The 12,083-nt window shown below is 42.5% G+C and overlaps 1 protein-coding gene across 3 annotated transcripts in view; it reads left to right on the forward strand.

Moving 5' to 3' along the window:
• The window catches only part of arhgef25a (Rho guanine nucleotide exchange factor (GEF) 25a), a 46,380-nt gene that overhangs the window by 7,138 nt on the left and 27,159 nt on the right, over window positions 1-12,083 (forward strand). The window contains exon 1 of one of the 3 annotated variants that reach the window (XM_069688560.1): window positions 4,909-5,468. The exons of the other annotated variants lie outside the window; for them this stretch is intronic. Within the exon in view, the coding sequence (XP_069544661.1) occupies window positions 5,360-5,468 (109 nt within the window). The 5' untranslated portion in view covers window positions 4,909-5,359. Of the gene's footprint in view, window positions 1-4,908; window positions 5,469-12,083 lie in introns of those variants that run through there. 3 annotated transcript variants of the gene reach the window in all.

Genomic DNA, 12,083 nt, shown 5'->3' on the forward strand with positions numbered 1-12,083 from the left:
TTTTTGTCAAGTTCATGTTGTGTTCCAGAGAAGTGGGTCAGACCGTGCTAGCTGGTAGGTGCAGGTCAGTCAGGTCACTCAGACTCCCCACAGGCAACTGCAACACAACACAGCTGGCATTTACGTTTATACTGACAAATAACACTATAATACTTAATTTTTGAAATTGAATGTTTTTAAAATGGATAATGAAATAGTTTACAGTATTTTTTCATATTGTCCAGAATATAGAAATAATCTGAAATATTATGATATTATTTTAGTACCATATTACCCACCCCTAATAGGCAAAATATCTATGCAGAATGTAGAAGAATCATCTCTAAATCCTTTTTCAGCAGATAACCTCGTCCCTGGGTTTGCATTTGTTTAATTAACATTTTGTCCGTTGGGTGGCATTTTAGATTAGACATAAACCCTGAACACAGTCACCAGCAGTGTCAGTCTCAGTGGTAGCATGCTGCTTCTAGAGCAAGATTCACAGTTCAGCTCTACGTACATAAAGAGTGGAAGGGATGCTGTGGGTCAAGTAGAGGAGTCAAACTCTGACAAGATCCAGTTGAAGTAATATCCATGGTCTGCCGGAAAAAGAGGAGCTGGATGGGGAAACGAGTGTGTGTTTGTGTGAATGCAGATCTCAGTGTGCATGCGTGCTATGGTGGATGGTATGTGAATATCATAAATATAATAAGAAATACGTCAGCGCAGATGTGTGTAGAGCAGAGCTCCTGCATGCTGCCTGAGAGCAGCAATACTTGGTATGATACAGTGGGAGGCACTGAGCTGTACTAGTGGTGAAGTGCACACACTAATGCATGCACACAGAGTGACACACCTGTCGGTCCCTCTGGTGTAGCCTAGCAGTGTAGTTTGGTCTAATTGGACAAAAACAGCAGCTCTACGCGAGACAGAAAAGGGGAGAACATGACAGTTCCTCCATGACTTCTACTCCATGATGGGACCTCAGCCAGCAAACCCAAAACCTCCCCCTCACACCGGCTTGTCCAGAATGCCAGTTTGCCTTAATTGGTGCTCAGCTTAGAAATGAAGGGAGGAAAAAAAAAATATAGAGAGAGGAACTAAGGACGAAAAGCGAGGGAGAAGGAAGTAGGAAAATAAAAATAAGTGAGCATATTTTGGCAGGATTTCAGCTGGCTGATGGGGTGAGGAGAGGCTAATGTCAGTAGGGGGCTGGGGAACACACTGAATAAGCAAATCTGCTGAACTGAGACTTGCTGTACCTATTAGTATGCATGCTTATGTCACATGAATTCTCAGTATTTGCCTGTTCCTTTTGCAGTTGTATGCAAAATGTATGTTATTACTGCACATTATAAATAAGGTTTCTCCAGCTTGGTGCATAATCTTTACAGTATGGCTATTACAAGGATGTCACATCAGAAGAACATTAGGAAATTGTGTGCGTTTGCATGAGCTGCTTTTCATTCATAAATCATGCTTGAGATTTCACTCTGAGCACACCTCCTAAATGTGACTGACTGTCTCCTTCATAGAGTGGAAATGCACAATATTATTCCTTTTTCACTGCTGTTTACTCGAGTGCTTACCCACAGACAAGCCTTTAAGTCCTGTCCAGTGTGAACGTACATGTATTGATTTGTTTCAGTCATCCAAGTCTCTTCATCCACATCTGCACAAGCATATGTGTGCAGATGAATCATAGATCCTGTGTGCGTGTGCGTGTGTGTGTGTGTGTGTGTGTGTGTGTGTGTGTGTGTGTGTGTGTGTGTGTGTGTGTGTGTGTGTGTGTGCGTGTGTGTGTGAGCGTGTGCGTGTGTGCGCGTGAGAGAGAGATGGAGAGAGAGAGACAAGGAGCGAGGGCACGGAGCAGGCAGATAAAAGGGGAGAGAGATGAATGTGTGTTAATGCATGCCTCACCTCACACCCCCGCTCCTCCCTTCAAGCCAGTAGAGGAAAATGTTTTCCATATTTGTGTTAGCTTTGTACATGTCTGATGGGCCAATTCCGGTGTTCATTTATTAAAAGGCTTCATTCCATACAGAGAAAGTGATATAGTAGGTGTTGAATGTCAGTGCTGATCCACAGATTGTAGCAACTCTCAGATTTGGCTATTCAGTGATTTTTAAAACGCTCCTCTATGAAATGTTTTGTATTCCAAACATTTGTAAGACTGTTAATGGAGAAACTGTTGATATAGTCAATCCAGACTAAAACATTTTTTTCATGTTTGCCGTGCCTTCAAGCAGCACCACTGACTGAGTGAACCAACACTCATAGGCAACCTTATGCAACAAGTACAAATTCCCCCTGCTTCGTATCTCATAAAACCATACTCTGTTGGCATGTAACTTAAGAGCACATGAAAAGATTCCCCTGCATTCACTTCATGAATTTTGAATGCATCTCAAGCATCTCTTTATTAGTTCTCCTCTGTGTAGCTGTTGTTTGTGTTGAATGATAGTGCAGGCGGCATTCACTCAATTTGTAATGCTTTGCCCTCAGATTATTGTCTCGGTATCTTTGTTTTATGTTGTTTCTTTTAAACCTTCTGTTCTGCTGTCAAATCCATTGTTTCTCTTCCCACTGTAAATTGTGCTCCTGTGCTTAGAGGGTGTTTGGCAGCAATGTCAGCATCAGACGAGTGGAGACATTCCGCAGCGCTGTTCAATATTCCTTCGCTGTATTGCCCCTTCAATCACAAGCGCTTAAAGCATCCATTATAAGCAAAGAAATCAAGAGATGAAGGGAGAGAGAGGGAGGACCTCCATCCAGACCTATCTGTATCTGTACGGAGTGTATGATTTTTGTAAAAGTGTGACAAACCAGTGAGCCTGAGAATGGATAATACATCTCTGTGTTTTGTTTTTTCTCAGCAGCGAAGAACTTTCTTCTCTTACTGTTAAAGATGCGTTAGTTTGTTTCTCATGTTTGTGAGTGAGGGAAAAGACACAGCAAGACAGAGCAAATAGTCTAAAGCAACTCTGTGTGTATACTTTACTTGTGTGGCTAATAGGCGAGGTGGCCAAGCTTCTCTGTTTGCTCTGATTGTCTCCTGCAGATGACAGAAACATCCTGACAGCCATCTGCCACCACCCTGTCACTGTGGAGAGATGGATGCTGGAGACAACCCTGCCAACCGTTGAAGCACTTGACAGTGCACCTCAGGGATGCGTGTGCGTGTGTGTGCGCGCACGTGTAGATGGTGTTTCGGTGCCAGCCAATACTCAGCTGTCTCTTGTTTCCATTGATGCCCACAAAGAGGAACCTGAGTGGGTGCTGTGACACTGCCTGTCTTTGTTGCAGCAATCAGGTGGTGATTTCCACACAGTGGGATTAAAGCCTGTTAAAGGGGCATTGCGTGATGAGGCCTGCAAAAATGAGATGAGGTCACATAGTGAGTCATGAACTCAGCAACTTCAGGCTTAAGAAATGCTTTTTCTTGGTCAGAAAATAATTGGTTGTGTTTCAGAACACAGCGTGTCATAAAACCTTTTCGATTTTGCTTCTTGTGCTGGTTATATGTTGACCTGTTCACTTGAATGAACCTGCTCTACTTACTGACATTTCAACAGACTTTTACACAATCTCTGAAGCTTCCAGGTTTATCGGATTCCCTCAGAAGAGGAAACAACATTACGGCGCCTTGGTTTAACCTCGAGACACACAGCTCCTCCATAAGATATGCACTCTCGTGGAGTACTAGACACAAACACCCATGTGTGCGCTGTCCTAGGATCTCAACACTCATTTAGTCACAGACACACATTCACACATGTACGGATCTGCTTGTGTTGTATCACACAAGTTATTTCCTGTATGAACAGTTGGGAAATCAAAAACTGGCAGGACTTACAGTAGACTTCTTGGTACAGGCGCTAATGAGTGCAACTAAAAAAAGCAAAATTTTTTGCAAAAACACTTGTTTGCTCATTATACAGAGGCTAAATTAACAATGGTAAACCACCAGCCATGATATAGGAACCATTGTGGGGTTTGTTACAAATGCAATTAATTAACTTGAAAAACACGCACATTAATGGATAATATCACAATTAAATTTACGTATACAGTATAGCGTAGTTTACATTTGATACAATTCCTTTCCTTACATCATTCAGATGATCAAGTTTCAGTTTAATTTTCGAATGGACAGTAGTTTTGGAACTTGTGTAGACTTACTGAGTTACTAAGCTGTTCCTTAGTCCACAAATTTCTTTGGTTAGACTGCCCCACTATGGACCACAGTGAATTATCAGGCTAAATGACAAGTGTCTCACACATACACACACACACACACACACACACACACACACACACACACACACACACACACACCAAGAATGCCAACATTGTGAAATATGAGACCGCCTGTTCGCTCCATGGAAACATGAGGGAAAAAAAAAAACACTTTGCTGACTCCACTATCATAAATGAACACAGCAGTCAATACTGGAGCTGTCCCAGACAGGAAAGCCCACAATGATCCATAAAACATAGCACACTTCAACACATTTACTGGAAAGTACGTGACACCTTCCACCTAACATGGTCTATCCTCTGTAAATAGCGTTATGTATCAGACCTTGGTGTTACTATTTCCAGGGTCAGCTCCTTGCCAACACAAGAGAGTGTGTCATTTCATCTGGTTGGATATCTAGGAGCCCCCTATAAGCATTACCTATGCCAAGATGAGACTCAGCCATGTAGAAAAGAGGATAACAGGCAAGATGGGGAGCCAGCTGACAAGAGAGAAAACAGAAGGCAGCAGAGAAAAACAGCTGAGAGGAGGGAAGAGAGAAAACTAGGGGAGTGGGAACCTTATCCTGGAATAGCCAGCAACTGGAGCTGCAGACTCCACCCTTCTCACCCCTCCCTTTACTCTCTCTGTCTCTCTCTTTGCCATACTATCTCTCCCTCTCTTTCTCTCTCTCTCTGAAGCAGTCTCCCAGTCTGTCATTTGACCAGGCAGTTCACAGAGGCGAGAGCTCAGCACCAAAAAGAAAGCAAAGAGAGAGACGGAGGGAAAGGAGCACGTTCAATATAACAATAAGCTTGCTGGAATTTATTTTTGGCTGTTTATCACCAGATGAAAACCTCCTTCTGTTAGTGCGGATTTCTTCTTGGCTGCTGCTTTTTCTGGACTCTTGGCTGTCTTGGATGTGGGCTTGAACTCTGTTTGCATATAACTGTGGCGGACGATCAACTGACACCTTTTTGGGGGATTTACGCTCCAAGGAGTAAACCTCTGCTTGTGGAGGTGAGAGAGGGAGACGAAGAGACACCAAGAGAGAGAGAAAGAGAGAAGGGACAGAGAGAGAGTAAGTGAGTGAGTGAGTGAGTGCCAGGCCATGCCCACCTCTGCTCATGGTTCAACAGCATGAAAGGGGGCCGCCACCACCACCATCGCCACCACCAAGGCTGTGGCTGCCAACACTTGTTCCGTAAAGTCCTGGCCAAGTGTGGCTGCTGCTATGCCAGAGTCAGAGGTCAGTGTGACACAATAACACAAGAAATGTTGATCTCCATTCAGAATATCATTGTTAGTTTCGTTGCCCGTTGGTTGGTGTTGTTCTTCAGAAATGCTTTTGTGCGTCTCTTGTTTTTGAGTGTGTGTGAGTGAGTAGTTATTCTGGATCACACTGAACTGAAGCCATAACTCAAGCAACTCAACTCTTCTCCTCTCCTTTCCTTCTCTCTTGTATATTCTTAGATGTCCACTCATGTCTCTCTTATCTCTCCTTCCTTTCCGTTGAGCATATGCTAATCATTTAAATGTAAACCTCAATCCTCTCCCCTGCTCTCTGCGCCGCTAGCTAAAGCAACAGATGTGTGTCAAATACACATCAGACCAGGCAAAAAAAAAAAAAAAATCCTCCCAACAGATGACAGGAACAGGAAAGAGGACATGCATCACACATTCTTCCATTAAAGATAGAGGGAAAAAGAGACTGTGTGTGTGTGTGTGTGTGTGTGTGTGTGTGTGTGTGTGTGTGTGTGTGTGTGTGTGTGTGTGTGTGTGTGAGTGTGTGACGGGGGGGGGGGGGGGGTGACTGTCCTCATCATGATGAGTGTGTGTCATTTGGTTATGTGCAGCATGTGGATGAATGAAACACACGGGATGGGTGGTGGGGGGGAACTAAGCGACTGAAACATTCCTCTCGCTGAAAACAGTGGGAGCTGAACGAGTACAAATCCCCTTTCACTGTCGCTCCATCCAACTCTGTTGTTTGTTGTAGTGAAATGCAACATAAATGGCAGCAGCCCATTAAAATAGTGTGGCTGCAGTGGGTGGCATGGAGAGCACACACAGTCACCCACAGACAGGTGCATATGGTATAGTTGATACAAAACTCACTGTAATTAACATCTAGCTAAGAGCAGGAAATATTAGAAATCAAACCTCTCTCTCGCTGGCTTTTCTAACTCTGTCAGTCAGTTGCCTCTGTGTGGCTCTTGTACACACACGTGACCTCTGTCCCTCTGGCTCAGAGGCAAAGTTAAAACAACAGCAGCATCTAATAGCACTATATGAGTTTATGGTGCGGTACCATGCTGCTGCATGTTTGTTCCCTTTACAAGCCTACATCAAAGGCATAAACAGTGGACCTACCCATTGAGGCGCCTTACTTATGCTGGGGGTGGGGGAAGGGGGGGTGTGTGTGGGGGAATCATGAAGTATGCTTTCATATTATTGGCCAGCATTGTTGGAGGCATTCTTCAGATTCCTCCAGTTTAATCTCTTATGTAATGGATATTCTCCTTTTCCATCGCCTTCAGCTCCCCCAATGCACCCCCACCATGTTATCATAGCAAATACACACACACTTAGATCATAATATATAAACATTTAGGGGACTGGAGGAATGAAACATTTCAGGCTATTAAAAAGAAATCTTAACAAACATACAGTAAGAACATTATTCCAGCAGTCAAAATTTCTTTAAACAACTTTCAGCTGTATCAGGAGGCTGTTTTTGGTCTAACATGATGAGATGATATGTTTCATACTTTACAGTTAGAAACAGAAAACCTCTAGATGTCTCTTTACAGTGTGAACATGAGAAAAGTGAGTGTTCCATTCCTTGTGGAGAAGCCCCAGTATAACAATGGAGTAGTCTCTTAGTGTAACTTAACTATTAATGTGAAGCTTTGTGCTCTATAAACCTCCTCACAGAGCATGTGAAGTACTGCTGGTTTCATCCTGCTCATACAGATTACATACAGCCCTCTCCATTCATCTGCTGCAGAGCAATTTCTAGGCAATGTCAGGAGGAAGTGGTGTGGTCATCTTTGGTGGACTTTTTAAAACGGGATTTGCTCTTTCTCCCCCTTTTTTTCATTTAATCTCTTGGAACTTGCATCTAGGAAAAAATTTTCTGATACATTTACCTTTTCAATCTTAACTGTACATTTCTGCATCAGGAACAGTGGCAGCAGAAGTTAACTCGACATTCAGGACCGCATTGTTTCTGTTGTGGTGTTAAAGGCTTGACTTCGTTAGGCAAGGTCCTCAGCACTTCTGTCAGTCCTGAGACCTGTATATGTAAGACCTCCTGAGTTCTTTCAGGTCAAGAATGTCACTATTTTGAAATAATGTCTGTCTTTTTACAGAACTCTTACTTAAACTGTGATTGGATTTTCTCAACTGAGATAATCGGGGTCAAAATACAAATAATAGCTCAGTGTGAGCTGACAGATTTCTAATGGAACTCTGATATCTACAGCGAATAAATAATTTCCGAATAGTCATTTCCATCAGACCAAACTGTTGAGATACGTTTGCATCATTCACTGATTCTGAAAAAGCCACTCAGATGACAGGAAATAATCTTGTGCTGCATGATTCGTTCCCAATTTAGGCATAATGACACTTATTTGTACACTGGATGATGACACACGTTACACTATTATGTCACACCATATGTGAGTCCGGCGAATGCCTTTCACACTTGCACTCAGATCATCTCGCAGCTTTCAGTGAATAAATGGCTAAACATAAGTAACTTCAGCAGCTGTCAGTCGGACTAAATGACTTTCCCTGGAAGGTCATCAGTCCTGTCCTTCAACCCATTTGCTTTCACACAGAAAAGGGACTGCAGGCCAATCAGTGGCTTTCTGTGTCCTTATACACACTATCTTACCACACTTTTCTTTCACATCTTAATAAATATGTAATGAAACAGGAACACAAGCAGCAGGGTCCTTAGTTAAGCATGATAACGAGTGAATGTGTGCCTGGGTGTTGTTGCACCATATGTGCGGTTGTGTTTACTACATGCCTGAAGAGTGCTATAAAGAATGAAGAAGAGAGCTAGAGGAAATATGTGACAGTGTATATGAACATGAGGGCAGGGGGAGGGGAGGGATTATTGATTTGAGCCATACTCCTCATGATAGAGAAAGACAGGAAGATGGACAGGTGGAGAGATGGGTATAATGAAAGGCAAAAGCATGTATCATTTTGGCTTGGATAATAGCGCTGCTCTGCACTGTACATTAGCAGATTGGCTGCCAGAGGGCCATTAGTGAGGGCTGCTTCCCAGCAAAGACTGTTGACAAACCATTTAAAATAGATGGTGGTGATATTATTTTATGTTGTCCACTGTCAGTTAAATTAATAATCCAAAGGGGGGAAATGCAATCTGCTGATTCACCAAATCAGATTTGATAGGAGGGTTGTGTTTTGGGAAATGCTAGAATAAAAGTGGAATAAAGCAAGTTTTGCAACTAAAATCAGAGCTTGTGGCAGCTAAACAAATGTCTGCTCCTTTTGGAGGCTCAAACTCAGGAAGGAATTCACATAAAAAGGCTGCACAGACTTTAGATGATGACACCGAAAGTGTTTTCCTTTTGCATACATGGTAATGTTAAGCATGCATTCTAAGCCAACAGAGTAATTTCAGTGGCACAGCCTCCCACACTCCTAATGGTATTTGGGATGCACCCTGAGGTAAATCTAACAGGCATACATTGAGGCTGTCAGAGAAACAAAACAAAGATAAGAATGGAGTGGAGGTACGATCGCACTTAAAAGCAGATAGTCAGCACATGTGGGAGAATTAATTATACATCTATATTTCAAATTATTATTGAATTGGCAATGCAGACTGCATGTTAGGCAGGTTAAAATACTCATGCTATTTGTGCTTATAAATGTGGTCTAAGAAAACATATTCAAAATGTATTTTTTTAGAAGCTGTTTGAAGACACAATATATAATTGAATTAGAAAGACAATGCATTTCTGAAAGGATTTTCAAATTGGTTTGGCACATTGCAGCATTTTAAAAATGTATTTGGAAGATATGAGGTTGTTATATGAATGTGAAGTAGGTGCACAGATCTACTGAAACACTGGAAATGCATTTAAACAAGACATGCACTGCAATAAAGTACGTACATCAACATATTTGAAGCTACACACGATGTGAATGTATTTTAAAATGCAAGCTATAATGTACAACTAAATATACTTTTTCTTATGAGAGGGCTTTATGAAGAAAACAGAGGTGATAAAAAAAATGCAGGGAGATTTAGAATTCAGCTTGACAAGAGGGCTTTATCTGAGCCTTCTTCCCTTCTCTATGTCTGTCTTGTTTCTATATACACACACACATGCAAATATTTCAAATAATTTGGAAGTGTTTTTCTCGACATATACTCTCCCTCATCCACTCTGATCCCCAACTGTGGCAGTAAGTAGCTTTACCTGTCCGAGAGTTAAAGATGACTTGGCAGCAGCCATAGCAGTGGCATTGCAACAAAAACAGCGTGTCCATTTGTGGATCCCACTCTCTCGTATGTTTTTCCGTCTTTCTATTGCTATCACTTTCTTTCTCTCTTTACATTTCTCTCGATTTATGTTCCTCTAAAGAACGAAAAAGGCTCTGTGATGTCTCAAAAATGCATCTATATGTGTTCACATGCATCTGAGAGGGTGTTTATATGTGTGTGTGTGTGTGTGTGTGTGTGTGTGTGTGTGTGTGTGTGTGTGTGTGTGTGTGTGTGTGTGTGTGTGTGTGTGTGTGTGTGTGTTGGGGACTGTTGTTGACTCATTCAGTGAGTTAGGACAAGGATCCCCCACAGCAATGACCCCCCCCACCCCACCCCACACACACACACACACACATGCACGCGCACACACACACGCGCATGTGCATACACATATATTTACATGGTTGAATGGAAATGACAGAAAGAACAGGGGCACACATGAACCTCTTTTTGTGATTTAATAAACATCAAATGGGACTATAACTGCCTCCTACACACTTCTTTGCTTGTGCATGTGTGTGTCCACTGTATAGACACACGCATGCAAAAGCATATACACATATATCCAGTGCTCTGAAGACAGTTTTAAAATCGCAAATTGACTCATTTGCCTTGAAGGCCTTTGAAATGGCATCCTCTGCATCGTTGGCAACATGCTGCATTTAACTGTGCTGCACAATCACTGCATATATAAGCCCTGGACAACATAACAGCGACATCTACAATGATCCAACAATATAATGTTGAACCTCAACACATGGTTCGTTTGCTGCAGTTTCGCATTTCAAGTGAAAAAGTAGAACATTTTAGGGAATTTTTGTCCTCTTGCCCTTCACAGATTAGTCAGAGAGCATGATGTGTTACACACCATGGAGGTAGTCCAGTTCAGTGTCTTGCTCAAGGGCATTTAGGTAGTGTGGTTGTTTTCTGACATGAGAACTTGATCATCAATTTTTCCCTCAGTTAACCTGAGACCCCTAAGATGTAAGAATACATTTTGATAACAAGTGGAGGGTGCTTATGACAGAAAGCAGCACTGCTTGCATATGCGGGGGAGGGGGATTGCTGTGACAGAACTAGTGTGTCTTTTTATGTCTCAGCTCAAGAACCTTCTTTGTCATCAGCTTATAAGGCAGACTTGAGACATTATGGAAAAAGCAACAAAAATAGCTGAAATTGAAGGTATGCTGGATTGCTGTGGCCCAGCCTTGTGTTCAGCAGTCTGAGATATTTTTAAACTTTGCACCCCAGCCCACCCTCCACCTCCTCTTCTCCTCTTGCCCTCCCACCCAACCTCCTGCCTCCTCTCTGCTGTTTAGCCGATCTCCTCCATATTGTTTCTCTGCCTGGCACATGCAACAGAGAAAAAAGAGTGAGACTGGGAGAAAGGAAAAGCAGACTTGTAACAATCCAGTGCTCCCAGTCTCCCAGCTGGATGAGGAAATCAGCCAGTCTGAATTTTGGGCTGAATGTTTCATGATCTGCCAGCGTGGAATGTGAACACCAAGTGGAGCATTAAGATTATTCCTGGGGCATTCTCATTCTCTGTCTCTCTCTATCATCCTCTCTTCATTCCTCTCCCCCTGCTCTCTCTCTTCCAGTCTGATCAACATACAGCCAGTCAGCCAGTTATTAATTACACAGTCTCCCCATTTCACTTTTTGTTTTTACCATCTCCCCCTTTTTTTTCTCTCTCTCTCAATTCATTCTCCTTTCCTTTTTGCTCCACTAAATGGCCTTGCCCTGACATATTTCCAGGCCTCCCATGCACCTCTACATCTCCCGCTCTTCTTTTTTTTTCCTCCTCCTCAGGACTCTGTTTGTAAACGTTCAGAGGAGAAGAATGAGGGAACAAATTATGAAACACAGGAGTGCATTCCATACCTTGTTTAGAAAGAATTCTCCAACAGCTGAGGGGGAGAGGAGCCACTTCCCCCTGCGATTCTACCCCCACTTTCAGCCCATATGGCTTGTTTTATGTCCACACTCTTTAGGGGTGTCTATGACATTTGCTCTACACTAATACTCTGTTATAACTCTTGTTTTACTCACTCTTCCTTATGCCCTATCAAAATCTAAGGTAGCTGTAATGAAATAATGACTAAAAGTAGTGGAAAAACAAAACTTATTCACTTTCTCCTCAGAACATCTTTTCATCCAGCAAGACTGCAACAAGCTGTTCAGTCTTAGCGAGAGGTTGACTACACCGATTAATTCAGTAAAGAGATCTCCTCTGCAGCTCTCCCCAGGGAATACTAGATACAGGCTTTCCAAAACAGTGCACAAAACAAAAGCAAACAATGAGAAGTGACAATATTGTTGTGCTGA

This window comes from Brachyistius frenatus, unplaced genomic scaffold (genome assembly GCF_029030835.1).
Source record: "Brachyistius frenatus isolate BFR_SWC_R1_liver_20210118 unplaced genomic scaffold, ASM2903083v1 Contig_6, whole genome shotgun sequence".
Taxonomy (NCBI): Eukaryota; Metazoa; Chordata; class Actinopteri; family Embiotocidae; genus Brachyistius; species Brachyistius frenatus.